The 22,980-nt window shown below is 41.5% G+C and overlaps 2 protein-coding genes across 6 annotated transcripts; one reads left to right on the forward strand and one right to left on the reverse strand.

Annotated features, from left to right (window-relative positions):
* The first annotated feature begins 1,837 nt into the window (after positions 1-1,837).
* Positions 1,838-11,421, forward strand: notchl (notch receptor, like). Its single transcript, XM_058376171.1, has 11 exons — positions 1,838-2,087; positions 4,001-4,145; positions 4,473-4,814; positions 5,342-5,556; positions 5,745-6,072; positions 6,388-6,527; positions 6,639-6,697; positions 7,545-7,674; positions 9,431-9,528; positions 9,613-9,947; positions 10,379-11,421. Exons 1-11 carry the CDS (start codon positions 2,030-2,032, stop codon positions 10,869-10,871), a joined length of 2,343 nt encoding a protein of 780 aa, XP_058232154.1. The 5' UTR covers positions 1,838-2,029; the 3' UTR covers positions 10,872-11,421.
* A 784-nt stretch (positions 11,422-12,205) lies between these two features.
* Positions 12,206-22,819, reverse strand: pbx2 (pre-B-cell leukemia homeobox 2). Of its 5 annotated transcripts, none has more exons than XM_058376173.1 (9): positions 22,485-22,815; positions 21,735-21,808; positions 19,775-20,019; positions 18,403-18,593; positions 18,100-18,235; positions 17,457-17,598; positions 15,779-15,873; positions 15,545-15,589; positions 12,206-12,982 (listed from the first exon to the last, which is right to left on the reverse strand). In XM_058376173.1, exons 1-9 carry the CDS (start codon positions 22,721-22,723, stop codon positions 12,908-12,910), a joined length of 1,242 nt encoding a protein of 413 aa, XP_058232156.1. In that variant the 5' UTR covers positions 22,724-22,815; the 3' UTR covers positions 12,206-12,907. The 5 variants fall into 5 exon arrangements, with proteins under 5 accessions (XP_058232156.1, XP_058232157.1, XP_058232158.1 ...); XM_058376174.1 differs by having other exon boundaries at positions 15,779-15,849; positions 22,485-22,813; XM_058376175.1 differs by lacking the exon at positions 15,545-15,589 and having other exon boundaries at positions 22,485-22,819.
* Between the last annotated feature and the right edge of the window lie 161 nt (positions 22,820-22,980).

Below are 22,980 nucleotides of genomic sequence, written 5' to 3' on the forward strand. Positions count from 1 at the left end.
AGCTAACACACGCACAAAAAAACTTTCCCTCACATAATCTTTGACGAATTTACTATTTGTAAGATGGCCTAAGAGAAACCTTGAGTCAAAATACGAGTTAGTCTGTTCTTTTCTTTTAAAGAAAAGAGGATATGTCAATGGAATAGAAATCAAATCTGATTTTCTTCCTTTTTCCTCTGCCAATATTTAAATCAGGCATAAATGGCTAGTTAACTAGCTTGTCTGATTTACAAGCAATTATAGGTGGAATTTCAAAATATATATTTCTATATATATTTTATTTTACATCACCATAAGAATCTAAGCTAATTTTATGTCTGTAACATTTGCTAAACAAGCTAGCGAGCTCAGATGTAGGATCTGTGGCTGAAAATTTATGCATGTTTCTAATACAATGTAATCTTCTTGTAATCTTAAGCCGGGATTGGTCCTCAGAAATGATTTAGTGACATCACAAACTGAGATAGATAGATAGATAGATAGATAGATAGATAGATAGATAGATAGATAGATAGATAGATAGATAGATAGATAGATAGATACTCTGATCAGGCATACCATTATGACCACCTGCCTAATAATGTGAAACAGCCCTGACCCTCCTGCACTGTGTATTCTGAACCAGCATTAACATCTTCAGCAATTTGAGCAACAGTAGCTCGTCTGTTGGATCAGATCACATGAACCAGCCTCTTCACTCCCCACGTGCATCAATGAGCCTTGGCCGCAGATGACCCTGTCACCGGTTGGACCAGCTTTTGATAGATACTGACCACTACACACCGGGAACACCCCACAAGAGCTGCAGTTTTGGAGATGCTCTGATCCAGTCGTCCACCCATCACAATTTGGCCCTTCGCTCAAATCCTTACGCTTGTCCATTTTTCCTGCTTCTAACACATCAACTTTGAGGACAAAATGTTCACTTGCTGCCTAATATATCCCACCCACTAACAGGTGCCATGATGAGGAGATCATCAGTCTTATTCACTTCACCTCTCACTGCTCATAATGTTATGCCTGATCGGTGTAGTGTACAGTGTTATTGAGAACGATCTCCTGTAACATTCTAAGTGACAACGAATCTGAACGAGTCTTTTGGAGAATGAGCTCCGCTAGCTCTATAGCGTATTGTAGAGTGGATGAGATGGATTGTCCATGATGGCGAACAGTTTGTTCAGTGGCCTCCTGTTCTTCACTGACGTCTCCAGTTTGTGTCTGATGACAGATCCAACCTTGAGAATTAGCTTGTTAATCCCGCTGACATCCCTGGTGCTGATGCCGTCCCTCCAGCATGTACAGCATATTGTACACACACCAGCCTCTCGGAGCACTGTGGAATTATTGCTGTGTAAAAGAGCAGATATGCAGATGCTTTCCTAATAAAATGGACAATGAGTGTATGTAAGTTTTGCTAAATTAGTTTGATCCAGAGTTGTAGAGAAGGTCATTTTTAAATAAGAAACTTATCATTTTAGATAAACCAAAAACTGTTGAACTCCACCCAGACACACACATTTCGTGTCTTGCGGCCCCCCCCCACTTTTTAAGGCTAAGAATTGTTGACCGATTTGACCTTTTTATTCATGTTCTTATGTATATTTTTTATAACAATGTTTCATGTGTGTTTATGTGTGGATAACGACTTCCTGAAATACAAATCTTTTATATGAAGTCAGATTCAGGTCTGCAACCTAGTCACAATACACACACATAAGGCTCTCACACTTCTATTCTTTTGCACACAGTGGCAGGAAGTGGTCCAGATATCTGCAGAAAAAGAATGAGGGGATAAATTAAGGAGGCGTGGACATAACCGTTCACACGACTCCGAGAATTTTTGCGTCGGGTCTGAAAGGGGGAGGCCCAAGGATTCAAAAAGATACACATTCTTGTCACTGGAGGAAACGTTCTGGACGGAGAGAGAGAGAGAGAGACAGGGGAGCGATTGCCTTTTCCGAGAACTCGTGTGTGGTAAAATTGTCTGAAAGAATAAAGAGACGAACAAAATCGGGACGGAAAATTTACTATGGTCCTGGTGGAGGGTCTGATCTTCTTGTTATGGCCCCTCAGCACTTTATCTCATGGTGAGTCCAGATCAACTTGTAAAGATGGATGGATGGATGGGTGGGTGGATGGATGGTTAAATGGATGCATGGATGGTTGCATGGATGGTTGGATGGATGGACAGACAGATGGATGGATCAATGAAAAAAGGGAGAGCTGAATAAACAGGTCAATAGATTAAATGAATAGATTGAATGAATGGATAGAATGATTAAGGCAGATGGATAGATGCATGGATGAATGGCTGAAGAGAAAGATGGATGAATGCATGGATGAATGTACCAGACAGATGTAGAGTACGACTAGTGCATGAATAGATAAAGAGAGACAAATGTACAGATCCGCCTCTGGATGGAGGGATGATACTTGTACGGAAGAATAGGATGGACGAATGAATAGAAAGAAGGATGACTCAACAGATACAGGGATGTATGGACAGATGAAATGGGTGGATGGAAGGATGGATTGATTAAAAGACACATGGATGGGGGAACGGATGGATAGATGAAATACTGGATTGTCTGATGGATAGATAGATAAATGGATCAGTGCTTGTGAGATAATTCTGCTCTTTAATCCGCTAACCTAACCCAAGCTAAGGTTTGTCCAAGATGCTTACACTTTGATACAGAAAAACATTAAAGGCACTCTATAATTTTTACATATGTATATCTATCGATTTGATTAGAATTTGTGTCAATCATCTGTAAAATCTGTTGTGTAGTCTTTAAAAACAATACCCCCAAAAATATATTTTTAAGAAGTCCTGAAATACTGTTTAAAGCAGTTGTTTGGACCCAGACAATGTAAATACTAATTTATAAAGATTTAATTTGACACCGTTAGTAATATTGCTTTGAAAAATAAAAATATCTAGTAGCCTTGTTTTTAAATGCATCGTTAAACAGAATTCTTTATCTGAATGATTAAACAGTCGTGATTTTTGTTATCTGTAATGTACAGTAGTCCTGTTTTTGTTTTTGTTTTTTTTCACTTGTCATGCACTGTAAAAGACTTCATTGTCCTCCACACCTGTTAGCCTATTGTTCCTTTCCATTATGTTCATCATCGCCATGGTGTTGCCCTTCAACCCTGACCCACACACACACACTCCAGTCCATTTCCTGTTGCTATACACCTCTTCTGGTTCGCCTTTCCTGTTTGTGTCAGAGCCCGACTTTCCTGTTTCCCCTCCGCCTCAGGCCAAGAACACGCCTTTTGGGTCTTTGTGGAGTTTGACCCTCTTTTTGAGCTACAGATTTTAACCTAGTGTCTCTCATCTGGTTCTGTATGTACTGTATAAACAGGGCAGCTAATATACATATATACTGTACTCAGGATTTAGTGCTTTTCATTTATACTTATAAATAATGTTATTGACTTGGTTATATTGTTGTAATCAACAAGCAAATATCGGATGCTTTTGATAGATAAACTCAAGCATAACAGGAGGGTTAACGGTTCTACTAAACACTACTAAACTATTACTATTAAGTAGTAATTTTAGCGGCATGACCAGTAGTAGTCGCTATAGTAATATTAGCTATAGGTGTAGTAGATCATGGTTAGAAGTAACAGTTGGGACTAATAGCTACAGCGTTAATCACTGTTGTGATAGCAGGAGTACTAGCAAATAAATTAGTATTATTAGCATAGTATTAATAGTAGGAGTAACAGATGCGGTAGTATTAGTAGTAGTATTAGCTGTAATAGTATCACAAATAGCAATAGCAGTGCTTACAGTAATAGTATTAGATGTAGCACTAGCTGTAAGTAAAATAGTAACATTGGCAGAGCAGTACTATTAATAACCTCAAAAACAGTCGGAAGAGGAGGAGGAGTTGTAATTGTTGCATTAGATGTAGTGTTAGGACCATTCAGAGTCAGCTATATTTTGCTTGGTTGATTGCCCATGGGTTTGATCTCTTTAAAGCATCACCAGGTGATCCGTGGAGCAGCTGTCCAGCAGATAAAATGTGCAAAGTCAAGTTTGCGAATGGCGTATGCGATATGGAATGCTCCGGATCCCAGTGCCTGAAAGACGGCTTTGACTGCCTTAGGCCCAAAGAATCGTGCAAGTAATAATCCGATTGTGTTTGTACATCAATAATATTCTTGTTATATACCACATATATCGATACAAAAGTCTGGATCCAAGATCACGAACTGTTACTGCGTCTGATATGCAATACAGAAATTTGGCCTAAGCGAAGTAAGAGAGGTCTGAACTGACCTTCTCAATCACTACGAGTTGCCACCAGGAGAACCAGGAGAAATATAAAAAAATGAAACAAATTAAAACTCAGCACCAGAAGTGACATGATTGGTCTTGGAAGCAGACTTTTGAACTGCACACATACGTAGGATTAACTAAACTCCAATTTGTCATGTCTCTTTTCTTACAGTTCCGGCTATACTAAGTACTGCCGTGACAACTTTGACAACACGCACTGCGATAAAGGCTGCAGTACTGCACCATGTGGGTGGGATGGTTCAGACTGTATAAAAAACTATAAAAATCAGCGTCCCAACTGGGCCAAAGGTACACTGATTCTGCATACAGCAATTCCCTTCCAGAAAGCAGTGTTGCAGAACAATTCCTTACTTTGGGCTATCAGCATCCTGCTCCAGACCAGTGTCAAACTGAGAGGTATGGTGCCACTTCAGCCCAGTACTGATTTCATTACTATGGAGGCACAGCAGATGATAGATCTGCACCAGCAAGCACCTACCTACAAGAGCAACAGGTAACAGCATACTTTTCTTGTATCTGATGTTATACGTGTAGGTCAGTAGGTAGAAAATGCTAGTTAAGGTATGGTGATTTGATTGGGGACAATGGTAGCTCAAGTGGTTAAGGCTCTGGGTCATTGACCAGAAGATCAGGGTTCAAGCCCCAGCACTGCCAAGCTGCCCCTCTTGGGCCCTTGAGCAAGGCCCCAAGGGCATCTTTGACATGGCTGACATTCAAATTCAATTTTTATTTTGTCAGATGCCTTAATCCAGAGCAAGTCAGCAAACATGGCCCAATCTAAGCATCAAGCAATTGAAGGTCAAAGCCTGATTTATTAACTTCAACAGGTTTTAGACTGAAGGGTCTTGGTGAAGGTCCCCAAAAACTCTCTGAATGTCCTGAACCTTAAGTGCTAAAATACTATTTGCTAACATCATCAAGAGAGCAGAAAGTAATGATATCTCTTTAGTATTGCAAATTCATATAAGCATTAACAAGAGAGGTAACTTCTGTCCATCTGTCCATTCTGCTGTAATACAGGTCGTTATTGTTCCTTCAAGTGGATAACAGGCCATGCTCCCGGTTACAGTTCACTTGTTTTCCCTATGCGTCGGAGGCAGCAGATTTCCTGAATGCTGTGCTGGAGTTGAACCGTGCCCCAACCCACATCAAGCCTGAGATCCAGGCACTCATCAGCATCCGGGGCATCAATAAGGAGATCGCAGTGATAGAACCTACCATCAAGGACCCTGATGGTATTTTCAGCCATACAAGATCTTATGTTCTTACTTTCCCCTTTTTAATTTTTGTTTCATTTGAATTTTCAAAAATATGTTGCAACACAGATACATAAGATGTATGTTATAACATAGTGAAGCAAATGGTGACTTCCATTATAGCCAGTCTTTTTGTCTTTCTCTGTACTCCATGCTTAATAATACAGGTTCTCCTCCATGGCTGTGGCCTGTGGTTGGTATTGCGGTGGGCATTGGGGTAGCACTGGCCGTAGTGGCACTGATAGTGCTGGTATGGCGATGGAGAAGACGGCATAGGAGAGAACGAGGAAACCTTGTGCATCACAGATCTACGGCAACGGACAACAATGGTGAGAGTAAAGACTGGACACAGTGCTCCGCTGAGCAGAACAAAAGGAACGGAAGGATAGCAAGGGAGAAGGACAGAAATGGCATGAGGAAAAATAAGGAGAAGAAAGGGAAGGACCTGGGAAAGAAGCGCAGGGAACCACTCGGAGAGGATGCCATCCGAATGAGGTGAGGCTACTTTAGACCTTTATCAGTATCTTCAACTGGTATGACAAGCGTAATACTTTCTTGAGCCCTTTTTTCCCTGGATATACAAATAAACATTTTGAAATTGCAGAGTAGAGCTTGTGCTAAAGGTCATGTGAACATCTTGTAAACTAAGACAAAAATAGCCTTTCCAACATCCTTCCTGTTCCCATCCTTACACACTGCTTACACACATCTGTAACTATGATATATTTGGCCAACAAAACTCCATTGATCTATCAATCAAGCTGTGTGAGGAAACTGTTCTGAAGTCTTCTGGGCACATTATGACTGCAGGCCTCTTAAAAAGACCATGGACATTGGCAGTGACACAGATGTGACCCAGAGCTCAATGGAGGACATCAGCAGGACAATCTGTGACCACAGATCTCCAGATCAGAAACATTTCAACATCAGTCACCAACAAGTGCCAATAAGTAAGATAGATACTTTGTGTTTATGATTGTTTTTTATGTAGGTACAAGTTATACCAAGGACCAAGTCCTTGATATAACATTCTCCTCTTGATAATTTGCTATAATTATCAGGTCCACCAAGAAGGTGGGACAGGAATTCTATTCCTACAAATCAGCGGACCCCAAGCAATGTGAGTATACATAGTGCTCAAAATCTTACTGTGAAGTAGATGGGTTGTTATGGGCAATAGATATGTAAGCAGGACCAAGAAACATCGGTATCCTATATTCTTGTTGAACATCGGATGCCTTTTGAATCCAGAGTAATAAAATACTGCCTCCCAAAGACAACTATCCCTTGTTCATAAGCACACCAAACCTAGTCAAGCATCAAAGATATGGAATAGGTGGTATGGTTAAATGGTTTAAGCCAGGAGTGTCCAAATTCTGCAAAGGGATGGTGTGGGTGCAGGTTTGTATTCCAAACAAGCAGAAGCCACAGAAGAGTCTATTGAAAGCCAAGATCAACTGATTAAAGAGGTGGTTTAAGCTTGATTGGTATAAAAACCTGTACCCACACCCGCCATTTGGGGATTAGATTGGACACCCCTGGTTTAAGTGGTACATTGTGTTTGCTGAACTGATGAGGCTTATGGTCATTACCCTATATGTGAAATAATCTAGCTGATGAGTTACAGTCTTAAGGATTGTCTGGGGTTTTTCATTACCCTCATATAATTGTAAAAGGCCCTAGATTAATACACAAATTAACCTTAAAAACAACTGATTTACTTGTACCTTGTACTGTGTATAATACATAATTTTAGGGTATCCAGGGTATCCAAGCCAAAGGATGTACCATGATATTACGACTAATGCTTGCGATTTACATGTCACATAATGAGCAGACTATATACAAGGACTCGCTTAATTCCACCCTTTCATTCAGAATGCATCATTAATTTTAGAGTTTTGCCTCAACAAGAAGTAATCACTACCCCAAACCTGGTCTTGTCATTTTGATGTTTTTCACCACAGTCAGCCCCAGTGCAGTGGTGTGGACCTGATGGTTCTGTGGTTCTGATCCGAGCTGTGAGGAGCGGCCTCGATCGGGTGGTGCTGGAGCTGCTCAGAGCTGGAGTGCCTGTCAACAACACTGACCACACTGGTAATCACCACTCTCCTTATTAACCTAGCTTCTGTCAAGTGGTGGTAACAGGAGGATCAGTTTTGTATCAATATTAAGTTCTGTTTCCTATCTAGCTCTTTATGCCAGCCCTCAGTGGCATTATATTTCATTTAGTTCCATATACATTTTGTAGTTCTATATGGCCAAAAATATGTGGGCATTTGACCATCCTGATTAGACGCCTTGTTGAACACCAAAACCATGGGCATTGATATAGTGCTGGTTCCCCATTTCCTGCTATACAGCCTCTTTACAGGCTCCATTCACCTTTCCCCTAGATTTTGGAATGTGGTTGTGGGGATTTGTGTTCATTCGGCCATAAGAGCATTAGTGTGGTCGAGCGCTGATGTTGAACGAGAAGGACTGAAATGCAGTCAGAGTTCAAATTAATCCCAAAAGTGTTCAGTGGGAGTGAGGTCAGGTCAGCACTGGAAAATTATGTCATTATGCAGCTTGTTTTGTGCACAGAGGTAGTGTCATGGTGGAACAGGTTTGGATCTCTGTACCAGTGAAGGGAAATTTCCAATTTACTGGCAACAGACTGTAGAAAAAGCACATAAGGATGTGATGGCCATGTGTCCACATACCTTTGGCCATATACTGTGTCTTCCTTTTAAAGCACCAGTCCTAAAATCCTAAAAGAATCACAAGGCTGCATTCAGTTCTAGTTTGGGTATAGTTTAGATGTTTTTGATCTCTTGCCTCCATGGAATTCTGACCAACCCCACAGTGAGCTTGGGGTGGTGGTAGCTCAAGTTGTTAAGGCTCTGGGTTGTTGAGCAGGGTTCAAGCCCCAGCACCGCCATCCTGCCACTAGTGGGCTCCACGGGTGCTGCATCATGATTCACCCTGTGCTCTGACCCCAACCCTCCAAGGATGTTTGAAGAAAGAATTTCACTGTTCAATAATATATATGTGGTAAATAAAGGCTATTTAAATTAAAACCAATATAAAGGATTTACTGAAGACAAATGAATGAATGTGATAAATGTGGCAAGTAAAATACACTCTTCTGTTAATTTCTTTGCCCTGTTAGCTTCATATCTGACTACACTCTCCACACAACCTGTGTAAGAGTAAATCCTGCCCACCCGTGTTATTTTTGTTGGGTCCTGTGGGATCCTATTTCTGAAGACCATCTCTGCCATACCACTAGCTAGACTAGGCCTCAAGAATGGTAACAGCTGTGACACTTGGACATGTTGTAGGAGGACCTTTAAATGTTCATATGTAAACTGTCTGGATAGTTGGTACTGATTCCTGACAGGGGATTTAAAGGTCTACACAGAAGTGGCTTAATGGGTAGATGGGGAGTAACATGCATTTCTCTGATCTCCCCATTTCCTCCTCTTCTTCCTTTGTTCTTTTCCTGCTGCATCACCTTCTCAATCCTCCACGGGCTGTCAGAACCCTTAATTCCTGCTGATGAGTCTGAACAAAGTTAACGTGCTGTGGCGTATTTAGTGTGGATACTTTTATAATAGCTTTCATTGCTCTGCTTTGTCTCACTGAATGCTTTTCGCAAGCTGTTTTTGTCCTTGTTCAACCAGTACTATTTATATTATTACTTATTACTTCAATCTCCTTTGATTGCACTATGGCCTCCTAACTTTGAGCATCTTTTTCTCATCTTACCTCCCTAATATCAATGCATGCCTCTGTCTGCTTCTTTGTGTGTGATGAAGCCTCTTCTTTCCTTTATTTCCCTCCTCTCTAAATCCACTCTCTCTACCAGGGAGATCTGCCCTGCACTGGGCATGCTCAGTAAACCACCTCTCATTAGCACGGACACTGATACGTTATGGCGCTGCTGTGGACATGCAGGACCACAAGGTAAAACAACCTTTTTCAGTACTATCAGAGATAATTCAAGTCAACTTTGGTTGCAGTTCAAATCCTGGATGTGACCATTTTCAGGGTGAGACAGCTCTGTTTCTCGCGGCTCTCCACGGTTGCTATGATACTGCCAGGTTTCTCCTCCTAAACGGTGCCAATCAGGAGCTGACTGACCGCAGGGGACGCCGGCCATTAGATGTGGCCCGGGAAGGATACCGTCATCAGATCCTTGAGCTTCTACTGGCCCACCGAGTACACCACAGCCCATTTCCTGTGGCCCCAGCTACCGAGGTGCTGTGGGATGATCGCGGTTACCTGTATTCCCCGTGGATGGCATCACCTCCGTGTCTGCCAGGAAGGAGCGCTTCCTTTTCTGGGGTTGTAGGACCCAGGGATATGTCTTCACCCCAGCCCAGGTAAAGTTTTCAAACGATTCAAACTTATAATCAACAAAATTCTTTATGGTCTTAACTGCTTTATAGTGCGGATTCCACGCACCTGATCTGATGATCATTCGGACTTGCACAAATGGGTAAAACTGTCTAAGGTTTCACCCTATCTTCAGGAGATCATGAGTTTGCATCCAATGATCCCACAGCCATCTGTACTCCTGTCCGCCTTTGCTGGCTTTAGATGTTTTTAAGGAAGCACTTGTTAGATTTTATCCTCCAGAATTAATAGAGAATGATGGGGATGACCTATATAATGGAGTAAATTGGCAAGTCACACAACAACTAAAGAAAGGTGGTGTGTATTATATCTTTGTACTCAGTATAACCCTGAGGTGTCTCGATTATACTCATATTCATCGTAAAAACTCTATAATTACAAAATCTCTTCTCCACAGTGACTGGCAATATGTGCCAACCCAAAGCTTGCGGCCAATGACAAACCAATCCACAACTGCACTAGTCAGCCCCAGGGTCCTCAGCAGGCCATCACGTCCAATCAGCACACTTCAGGAAGTAACCTCAGAAGCTGAGGAAGAAGAAAGGGAAGTAGCACAGCAAGGCTCCAGAGCAACGACACCCCACTTCCTGTATCCTCAGCCGGCACCGCGGCAGCGCTCGTTCTCTTGCACGCAACCCGCTCTGCAGCGCCGCCTCAGTGCCAACCAACCAGAGCCGGTCATCAACGTCCTACCAGAGAAACTAACAAATGAGCAAGTGGAAATAGTGGTTGTGCCCCACCCTAAGGCTAGCTCTAGCCAATCAGAGAGCAGAAATGCCGGGGGAGCGGGTAACACAGACTCTGAGAGAGAGAGAAAGAAGAGCTGCGAGGCAGAAGGTCAAAGCGAGGTGGTCAAAACCAAGCCCATATCAATACAGACTGTTATGTGAGCGTGATGGACTTGCATAAAGTTCTGTATTGTAAGAAGGTCCAAAAGTCTAATTCCACTACCATGCACTTCAAATCGATCATTGTATTAATGTTTTAAAGTTCTAGATATGCTGAGCACGCTCTCTTTGCATTGTTTGTTTGTGCAAGTTTTATACTCATGCTGCCTTCTATGTTTTCTGTCTAAGACTCTCCAGATATTTTAATGTCAAGTAATTAATATTAGAAAGAAATTAATAATAAACCACTTCCTAAATGACCATTTTAGATTGTTAGATAGGTTCTAATAAAAACTGGTGATAGAAGTTGATATTGATGTTTATCATGATGATGATGTCATAAAAAAGGATTGCTTTCTTTTAGTGTTAGTAGTCTCTTATTGTAACAAACTGGATTAGGATTTCAGAACTAATGGATTAAGACAAACTTCTGGTAGTGGACTCAGGCTTTTGTAGCCAGCTGTATATATTATTTTATACAAATATAGATGCCCACAAATTTTTTAAAACCTGTATCTGCAATTTGTATTAATAAACTAGACAATTTGTTCAACTGTCTAATAACTGTTCTTGTGGAAGCCTGAATACTTAGCCAAGAGAGGACAATATAAAGATAAACTTATAGTGCACTTTTAGGGTCATATTTTAATATAAACAAGTTTTATTTCCCATAACAATGACCAACTCTGAATAGAAGCAGTTGATTAGCTGATGGATGTCCAGGGTGTACCCCTGCCTTTCGCCCAATGTGTGCTGGGATAGGCCATTTAGGTCCATGTGACCCTAATTAGGAATTAAGCAGGTATAGACAATGGATGAATGGATTAGCTGTTAATATTACGTATATAAGTATCAAACATTTTTATTTACAATTAAATAGCCTTTATTTGTCACATATTACTGCAGAGTGTAATTCTTTCGTCGCATATCCCATCCTTGGGGGTTGGGGTCAGAGCACAGGGTCAGCCATCATGCAGCGCCCCTGGAGCAGGGTGGAGTTGGTGGCAGCTTAACAGTGCTGGGGCTTGAACCCTGATCTTGTAGTCAACGATGCATAGCCTTAACCACTTGACCTACCACCGCCCCATCTCAGCTTACGTAATAAGTGTAATAAGTTATGTAATAAGTGTTTTGCTGGTAGTCTGTTTGTGAATCATGTGTATTACATATTACAGAAATCTATTGAAGGATCATGATACGATACTTTTGTCAAATCTAAGCTCAGTTAAATTAACAAAACAATACGGTACACTACACTAACCACATCTCAGCTGCTCAGCAACATCTGGTGTATAAATCCTGGCACCTGGCCTGTGAAATGAGAGGCTATGTGGCGGTGTGGCTGAATGTGTACACAGACAGTCTTTATTGTAAAAGAGGTAGAGAATACAGGTGTTTCACTGTACAGAGAAAGACAGCACTGTTGTTATACGCATTCAAACCGTAAAATAAAGACGGCAAACGCACCCCATTCGGAAAACAGGTACACATAGTAAAAAAGAGAAACACACACACACACACACTCAAAAAACAAACAAACAAACAAACAAACAAAAAAAAAAAACCAGAAGACAAAAACGATCTTTGGATTATTCTCTATTGCCCCATTTAGCCATGCCAATTCATCTCTATCTGAGCATCGAAAAAATAAAACAAAACCAATATAGGGTTAGAATAGCAGTGTTAACAGTAACAATAGTACTATAGTTATAAAGAAAAGCAGACTTAATGCAGCTTATAAAGTTTCCCCTTCTTCTTCAGAACCCAGATATTGCAGTAACAAGTAGTGGAAGTAGTGATGGTAAAAAAAAAATTAAACGGAAAAGTAAAAACGCCGAGTACATGAGCCGAAATAAAACGCCATTTCCTCCGTCTTCTCTCGTGCACACGCTTTCCAGATATTGACTTTTTTTTTTTTTTTAAAAAAAAAAAGCAGAACAAAAAAAACACTGCACTTTGGCAGAAGAGTGACCATCGTTCTCTCCGTTTTCTCCTCTGTCCTCGTCTCTCGGACGCGTCGGGGGGAACGGCGGCGGCCATCAGTCCGAATTGTCGGAGCCCTCGCTTCCAGCTGGAGAGGGGGGCGTGTTCTGTTCCTGCCAGGTCCCGTTAGTCTACACACACACAAAGAGGTGACAAATAATGTAAATAATCATTTGAATAAAGCATTACTTTTCCTGTAATTCAATTTTATCCACAACAAGAGCAAAGTCTTCTTGCAAACTGGACAATTTCCATTCATTAAAAACTGGACATGGTTCCGCGTCAACAGTTTGAGCAAACATAAAAAGACCGAGCCCTGAAGACAAGACCCTACATAGAGAAAATACAATATCAATAATTTTTTAGGTTTCTGGATACATTGTGTGTACAGTACATATTCTCTCGCACCTTAGGAACAGAAATGTGCTTACAGCTTTAAAGAAGCTGCAAGCTCCGCCCACTCTGCGTGTCCTCTAACTATACACCCTTTTTGTCACGATTATGTCACAGCGCTAGCTTGAGGCAAAACAAAGGCCAATACAAAGTCGGCTACACAAGAAATACAAATGTCATCTTGTTGGGTGCCAGATCGACGGAGTACAGGCTCCAATTTGAAGTTTTATCCCATAGCTGCGGTCACTGCCGGACAAAAACACGTGTCCATTCAGCACATAGTTATACGCATCTCTAATGCCTTCAGTTTATCTTTACTATACACGCTCGGTTTTTCTATCAGATAAATGTAGATGTCAGGTCACTCAACCGGAGGTCATCCTGTCACATCGCCCATCCAGTGAGTGAGCGGCCAATCTGGTTCCGTCTGTTAAAGTAAATTTTTTCAAATAACATTTGAGTTCCTGGACAGTGAGTGACCTAACAATAGTCAGATAAATTCGATTTTGTCCGGTCATTGTTCAGAAACAAACTAAAAAAACTTGATAACTACCACTTGTAAAGCGGTCAGGGAAATCATTCTGCCTCCACCTAAGCTCTGCCCACAAAAAACCCTCACAATGTTGACTATAATAACGTTACACATTATTCCCATGTGTTCTCAATTCAAACAGAATTAGCCTAGATATTAAGCATGCACAGTTAAAGACACAAATCTATCTTTGCATATAAATAAATATAAGCCTATAAATCAGCTCACAAAGCTGTCATATCAATCCTCCTGTATCTTCTTGCCTCAAAAAACACACACTGACATACAAACCACAGCAACCAGTAGCATGTGCTGATAATCGATTCAACAATAATTAGCAACATTCGAGCTCTTATAAACATTAGAGAACCAGTTTAAAGGCCTTTAATTTGGACAGCTGTTAAGAACCAGCTGTGTCTCATCACTGTAGTTATTTTTAGCATCCTTATATTAGAAGCAGAGTAATTATAATGACGTGGATTGTTTGGAATCAGCACATGCCGAGTGCACAAACACTCTCAGGTTAATTTTTATTTAAAACACCACCATGGAAACCTTTACAGGGGAAAGTTTAGTGGGTCATTGAGCACATGAGTCTGCGAGAATAATAATAACAAAAAAAAATAAATAACTGGCCTGTTCTGAACAAATGTGGGAAATATGGCAGGTGAAAAGCACGAGTCTAGTCTTATTCATTTATCTTGAGACATGGTTTCGAGCTCCAATAATTAGACAAAATTATACTATAGTATACACCAATCAGGCATAACATTATGACCACTGACAGGTGAAGTGAATAACACTGATTATCTCCTCATCATGGCCCCTGTTAGTGGGTGGGATATATGAGGCAGCAAGTCAACATTTTGTCCTCAAAGTTGATGTTAGAAGCAGGAAAAATGGACAAGTGTAAGGATTTGAGCGAGTTTGACGAAGGACCAGATTGTGATGGCTAGACCACTGGATCAGAGCATCTCCAAAACTGCAGCTCTTGTGGGGTGTTCCTGGTCTGTAGTGGTCAGTATCTATCAAAAGTGGTCCAAGGAAGGAACAGTGGTGAACTGGAGACAGGGTCATGGGCGATCAAGGCTCATTGATGCACGTGGGGAGAGAAGGCTGACCCGTGTGATCCGATCCAACAGACGAGCTACTGTTGCTCAAATTGCTGAAGAAGTTAATGCTGGATCTGATAGAAAGGGGTTAGAATACACAGGGTCGGGGCTGTTTTGGCAGCAAAAGGGGGACCAACACGATATCAGGCATAATGTTATGCCTGATCGGTGTAAAAAGCCTTATATAATATTTGACTAGCCGGATTATTATTAAGGTCTACTGTGGATGCTGAAGGTTTGAGAACTGGTGCAGAATTTACTTACCACTATTTTATATCACTTTTAATAATTTATTAAATTTTTTATTAGTAATGTGGCTTGTATTTAATATTCAATGCAAAAATCCTCACCTTGCTGTGATATTAATTCAGCTGTTTATTTGAAATTTACAAAACTATCAAAAGTTTGAATGAGACCCAGCTGTTGTAGGTGAATATAGAGGATTCTGAACTATGGACTATTCATGTATAAACTTGAGCAGGATGATGGAAAGCTGAAACACACATCAGGTGCCTCTGTATAGTGCGATCTTTCCCACAGTCGCTCAGGACAGCACCGTGCTCTGCCTCCGTTTTTCTTTCTGCAAATCACTGGGAGTTTTTTTTTTTTTAATGATTGGCCGTGTTATAAGCATGCATGAGTAATGATCTCCTCACCCGGCTCTCTCTGGGACTGTAGAGTCTGTCTGAAAAGCGCGAGTCCTACCAGAGAGAGAGAGGATAAGGAAGTTTAGGTGGGTCCACACACAAACACACAACAATTGTTATACTGTATATAAACACACGCACAGATTAACACAATGACTGAACGTGCACGCGCCCATGCCCCGGGGACGGCAGCATGCAGCGTGGGGCATTTAAAACAGGAGAAAGACGGTGAAAGGGTCTAACCTGAGCCCCCATGTGGTAGTCAGGTTGCTCTCCATTCACTGGAGGAACTCCAAGGAAGAGATCAGCTGACCCTGAGAGCGAGAAGGACCCTGAGCCTGGGAGAAGCGTGTGTGTGTGTGTGTGTGTGTGTGTGTGTGTATGTGTGGGACAAAAGGTTATCTGTGAAAAACACATGCTCAATTTCCCTTGTATTAATCCCCCCCCCACCACCACCGTTACTGTACACACTGCAATCACGCCAATTTAATTCCTTTTGGTTTATAACAGTATAATTACATTCAGACCCTTTTATTTACTTAGTGATGAGTGACTTAATATTAAGTTACAGCTGGCGTGGGCCGAGTAACATGATACTAAATCTGATTAAGCTTAGTGCCGTATTTATAATTATCTTCATTAACTTTATACTCATCGTTAAATTTTCCGGCTTTTATCTGTGCACACTTGTTCCTTTACAGCGAGACGTGTTAGAGGTTTGCTTCTCTAGCTTCGCACTGGAGGTTTATCTCGGCGGACATCTTTTCTGTAACTCCGCGTCCAACCGCATCCAGTTCAGTGATGTGCTTTAGGACAATGCCTGGCTTAGTGTCACATGGGCCTTGACCATAACCGCTGGGGCTGATGACAGCTGTTACTATCACCCCAGACTTTTATTCCTTTAGCATCACAAAATAAACTGTAACTGTAAATATACGGATATAAAAACAGTCACTCCCTCAACGGTCTATTTTTCCCCTATTCTGAAAATATTAAGACAAAAAGGAAAAGGGATCATTCTCTACTCTCTCTCTCTCCTGAAAGCACAGAGACACTAGAGACTTGCTCCATACCATTCTTCCTCTCTCTCCTGAAAGCACAGAGACACTAGAGACTTGCTCCATACCATTCTTCCTCTCTCTCCTGAAAGCACAGAGACACTAGAGACTTGCTCCATACCATTCTTCCTCTCTCTACTGAAAGCACAGACAGTAGAGACTTGCTCCATACCATTCTTCCTCTCTCTACTGAAAGCACAGAGACACTAGAGACTTGCTCCATACCATTCTTCCTCTCTCTCCTGAAAGCACAGAGACACTAGAGACTTGCTCCATACCATTCTTCCTCTCTCTACTGAAAGCACAGAGACACTAGAGACTTGCTCCATACCATTCTTCCTCTCTCTCCTGAAAGCACAGAGACACTAGAGACTTGCTCCATACTAGAAAATGTAAACATATGAACAATGCATAAGCTCAAGCTGTTATTTAAATAAATAAAAAAATCAAGCACCATCTTCTGACCAATCAGAGTCCAGAATTCGACACTGTTGAGGTATAATGATTAAAGGATGTATATAAAGATTTGAGCTTGTCATCTACATTTCCATTTCCGGCATTTGGCACACGCCCTTATCCAGAGCGCCTTACATTTGATCACATTTTGTACAACTGATGATTAAGGGCCTTGCTCAAGGGCCCAGCAGTGGCAGATCGGGGATTCCAACTCACCACCTTCCAATCAGTAGTCCAGCACCTTAACCACTAAGCTACCACATCCAAATGAGACTTGTAGCTCTAGTGCAAAACTAAAGAAGCAAACACGTCCTGGCTTGATCTTTGGGCCTTTAAGAGAACTGACCTGATTATCTGTAGGAACGATATCATGAGATAAATCCACGGAGTTTGCGCTCTGAACATACCGGTGGAGTTGGGGGTTTGGGGCGATCCCTCTCTCTGCGTCGCCCCCATGGCCGTCTTCATGGCGTAAAGGTTGGCCTCTTCCTGGAACTTGCTGATGTTTTTCTTGTAGCGAATCCTCTTGTTGCCAAACCAGTTGGACACCTGTTGCAACACGGACCCCGAGGTGAAACCCGAACCCGCGGGGAAATAAAAAAAAAAAAAAAAGCAAAACAATCAATCAATTTTGCTGACGCAAGACACAGAACGAAACGTTGCCCTGATCTGATATCTGTGCATCATGAAAATGACAGCGGAATAACGATCCCACGAATCCATAGTGCCAATTTTCCACGTCTGTTTCCAGAGAAGAAAAAAAACGATTGATGGAAACAGATCAATTCGTTCATATTGCACTTTCACCATGGCTACATATGAAACCAAATACGTCAAAATACACACACTCTTAAAAAGTTAACAGCCGCATAAATGCTTTGTTGTATTATGTTGCTCTTTGTTTGTTGTTCCGTTACTAGGAGAGACTCAGCCTCGTCTCATGGCGCCGTCTTAAACCACATCGGGACTGTTACCAAAGTTCTGTGTTTAGTCATGCTGTTTAGAATATCGTTTTTCAGAAGCGTTAGTCAAACTAAAGCGTCGTGTTACCTGAGAGATGGTGATGCCGCACTGTTTGGCCAGCTCCTCTTTGGCCTCCTCGCTGGGATATGGGTTAGACAGGTGGGAGTAGAAGTACTCGTTCAGCACCTCCGTGGCCTGCTTGCTAAAGTTGCGTCTTTTGCGCCTGACAAAGAAACGGCGCGGATTCAACCATCACGTCGCTAATTATGTAAATATTCTACGAGAATAAACCCGGGGCTCGACTCATCGGCTTATCATCAAGTCCAAATGAGAGCGCAAATATTTAGAAGTGCAAACATGGACACTGCATACAAACACACACACACGCACCTGGCGTCCAGGAAGCGGGAGCGGAGGATCATGACGGCCTCGCACGTGCTCTGTTTGAGCTGTGTCTGAATGGAGCTGAACTTGCGGTGGATGATGGCCACCATGCGCTCGATCTCACGCGGGGACACGGGCCGCGTACGCGACTGTTCGCGCAACAGGTTCATGACGTGAGTCGTGAACTCGCTGCACGCCTGAAACACAGGAAATAACACCAGTTGTGTGCATGGGTTATACTTCAATCAGGAAATTTTCCTTAGATTATAAAGAAGATTATTTAGCATTTATGGAAGGAGTCTCCAGTGTCAGTGCTGACGAACAGTCACTCTCTAATTTACATTTTTGCCAAAGAGAGAATAAACTCGACTCGCAGACGATCCACAGCGTTTAATGTAACTAGAAACGAATCAAATTATTGACAAACTGAAGAATCAAACAAACAATCTAGAAAGTTCTATGACGTTAATTAAGGAAAACTTTTTCATGTAAAAAAAAGCATAAAAAGAAAGTGAACCTATACTCAACTATAATCTGAGCGATCGATTTCTACTCTTCAAATAGAGATGACCGATTACTGCGCCTGATCTCGGATCAATACGGTCTCTTGCGTCGCAGCTATTAGATGAAAGTTAATCTTTTTCCCGGTGTGCGCATTATTGACCGGAATGATTTCCATGCTTGCGTCTTGATGCTCGAATCTTTTGATCTTAAGGCTTGCGTCTGCACATATCAGATCCAGCAGTGGGTTTGGAGCTCGAGCTGAATGTACGCATTAGCAGTTATGAGAGACGTTGCAAAATATGAGTTTTGCAGCATAGGACATATGTGGCCATTCATCAAATGCAAAAATCCAGGAAGTAGAGACACATTAAGCCGCGTTAGATTTGATTCATTATCTTATTTTATTTGTACCGCTCACACTTAATGTGCCTTCTTCTTTCTCCTGTCTGGCTGAAAGCACAACATTCTCTCTGTTTTCTCCACCTGTTCATACTGAAGACGAGACAAAACGGTTCGGTTTGAAGAAAATATCCAGCCTCTTCTAAATATGTCTTTGGCTTCATCAGAGAGTCTAAACTAGGCTTTCCTCGTACCATCTCATATTTGAGATCTGGGCATTAATCAGAGCTTCATACACGAGTTTTAATAGTTTATTACAGAAACTGTTGTGTTATGTTCGCGATTTGCCGCCATAATTCACAGGATACTTCTCCTCTTCCTTTTGGAAACAGGAAGGGTGAATGCATGGTACTAACAAGTTTAATAATATCTAGTTTCAGTTCACGGTATGATCTGAGTGTGCAGTCTAAACTTAGCGCTTGTGACTAAATAACTGAGTCTCTCTTTCTCCGTCTGTCTCTATCTCTCTACTGACCTGTTCGTATTTTTCCAGCTCGGTGTGATAAATGGTGCGGATCTGGCTCAGCTTCTGTTTGTAGTCCGAGTGCTCCAGAGAGCTGTCTGGAGACATACCACCCGAGCTGGTTGCTGCTGAGACGGCCGCGGCAGCCCCGCCTCCTTTCTCCGGGCCAGCCACGCCCTCGGCTAGAAGCATGTTGTCCAGTCGGACAAGCTGCGGGTCCGGAGGTTCCTCCTCCTGCGTGTTCCGCATGGACAGACCTGACAAGAATGTGGAGATCATCATTTAGTTATAAAGTCACGCACTTTTCATAAACATATTATAATCGTACGGAATCTATATTACATCCATACATCAGTGACCTCCAAGCCTATGCGTCCTTTATACTTTGTGGATGCTGTTTGTTGGTTCATTTGTGTTTTTTATGCACAGCAACAAGCCTTGTTTCTCTATAAAAACTTTCCGCTGTCTTCATGCTTGTTGTCATGATCCAAGTCTCAGTGATGCTCAAAAACACTGACCTTACATTCACAAGTGTTTGCTTATTTTGAAAAGATAAACAGAAATTTCAGTAGGCTTGAGACACTTTTTAATTCAAACACAAACTGAACACAAGAGAAAAAAAGTGATCAGCATTAGTACTCAGTTACGCTTGAGAACACCGTATGTGATTTGAGACGCACCGTTAAGGAAAGGTTTCCATTTTCCATGTTTTAATGACGTCTTAAACAGCATGTATTCATTTCATCATGGCTTTTCTGAACGAGACTCCTAATAACATTTCAAAATATGAGCACACAAAACCTCTTGGAGATGCTGAGTTTCTCTCACAACACCATTTGTAAAGCAACAGACCCCATGTGGGGTCATGACCCCTAGTTTAGGAGCTTGTGATCTAGACGGTTTGATATAGGAAAATAATCCGAATGACACAATGAAGCAGAGTTTAGACTTTTCTAAACCATCACACCATTAAAATATTTATTCCTCTTATACCACAGCAACTTGCTGACAATTACAACTTTTTAATTTCTTCCTGGACGACACGTCCTGCTTCGTCGTCCACGGAGTCGCATTAAACTTCGAGGAACGTCTGCGAAACAAGCTGGCTCCCGATATCTCTCACATTATAGTAGCTATAAACGTCCATTCTCCCTGAAGACTATCCCTCTGGGGAAAACGTACCGACACTGGACACGCTGTTAAATATCACCTTCAGAGCAAACGTCACCATAGCAACAATTACACAATTTATTACACATGAACAGAGTAAAACAATCAGAGAAACAAAACAACAAACTTATTGAGGTGTTACCCCTGTGCTTCATTACGCTACTCCGTTCTCTTATAAACAGATCCCTTACAAAACCACCGCGCTTTTATTATTATTATTATTATTATTATTATTATTATTCTGTAGAAATTTCTGGAACATTTGTAGAAATCATTAGGGGGAAAAAAATAGATTATTATAATAATAATATTCTCTTTCTTTATCTCTTACAGTACAGCACCGAACACGCTCGTTCTTCAAGATGTTTCACGACATAAGCGAAAAGATGAGTGAATGACACAATAAAAAGTTTATAACAACTTAAAATACACTTCCAGTCGGCTCGCGCAGCTCTCGGGAAGGGGGGGGGGACCCCACTCCCAATCAGTTCCTGTTACATGATAAAAGCTTACAGTTAACATTGAAATAATTTTATAGAAAATACGATGGATAGATTTAAGGAATAAACGTTATAAAGGACAAAAGAGGGCTGTCTGCTTTGCGCCATTAACCTCAGATTGTCGCTTTGTTCAACATGGCGTCGCTCGCCCATCTCTCTCTCTCTCTCTCTCTCTCTCTCTCTCTATGGCCTGCTTCCAAATTAAACTTTTAAATGAATTATGTTCCAAAAAAAACAAAAAAAACAAACAAAAGCTCTGCCTTATTTAAGTGCAATATCCAAATGCACACAATTAAACTTACCGGTTTTCTCTTTAATTTCACAAAGCACGCTGAACAAAGCCGGTTTCATTCGGTGACAGTTCAAGGCATGTTTTCTGTGGGTTTAAATAAACAAACTGCATTAGCCAACCTCGAGCTGTATTTAGCTTTAACTTTATAAAAAATAAAATTATCCTGCATTCAAATATGCAATCCCACTCCAGCTTAAAGCTGTAAAATGCAACAACAACAACAAAAAAAAAAACTTTTATTAATTTGTTAACATCAGGTAAATAAAGGAAATCTGTCCTGAATGCTATCCCTAGCTAGATTAGCCTACATTGTCGTATTTCGTTAGAGCAAAACACAAACACAAGGTCTTTTTTTTTTTTAAATAAATATATTATTAATGCCAAATGGAGTCTATATATTTTATTTTAATAGCGAAAGGGAGTGTTAATAACTTTAAAGCGGTGTTAGGGAGAGTTTTTTTTTTTTTTTTTAATGCAGAATAGGTGGCTCGCTAGTTAGCCATAACGTAAACAATACAATCGCTCGATAAGCCAACTACATTAGACATTTCCAGAAATAATGTATTTATACGTAAGTATGTTAATTTCGTGTCATAATGATGCAAAAAAAAAAAGAAAGAAAAAAGATGTCGTGATAATGTCTTAAACATCTATGGTTAGCTGGGAAGCTTCGGCTGCTAGCAACTTAATGCTCAAACTTTGTTTTTCGGGCACGGAGCCAAAGGTGTTAATGAAAAGCTAAAACCTCATTTCTACTCACTTCGCCTGGGCTTCGTCTAGACTTTGGTCGGTGATGGTCATGATCTGTTGCAAAATGTCCCCAATGTCCCGTCTGTTTTCATGACCGTTCTCTGTTCCCTCGAGGCCCGCGTCGCCGTCGGGCCGGTGTTGTGGCGGAGGGTGCACCGAGTTCAGAGCGTGCATTCCCGGGTGAGCGTTCAACGCGAGCCCCCGGCCTGAGCTGGGCCCGTTGCCTGTAATAGGCTGCTGCTGCAACATACCGAGCGTCACATTAATCTCAACCGAGCCAGCTGTGTGTGTTAGTGTGTGTGTGTGTGTGTGTGTGTGTGGCAGCAGGAGTACACACAAGCACACACCCTTCTGTGGATCACCACACTGGGGTCCTCTAGCGATGGGATTCACCTCATGGGATAGAAGAATAATGGAAAATAAATAAATAATAATGCAGTCTGTAATGTGAACACAATTCCCTTTGTAAACGCATACACTGTGCATGGAAGCATGGAATGAAAACC

The sequence above is a fragment of the Hemibagrus wyckioides genome, linkage group LG23 (genome assembly GCF_019097595.1).
Source record: "Hemibagrus wyckioides isolate EC202008001 linkage group LG23, SWU_Hwy_1.0, whole genome shotgun sequence".
Taxonomy (NCBI): domain Eukaryota; kingdom Metazoa; phylum Chordata; class Actinopteri; order Siluriformes; family Bagridae; genus Hemibagrus; species Hemibagrus wyckioides.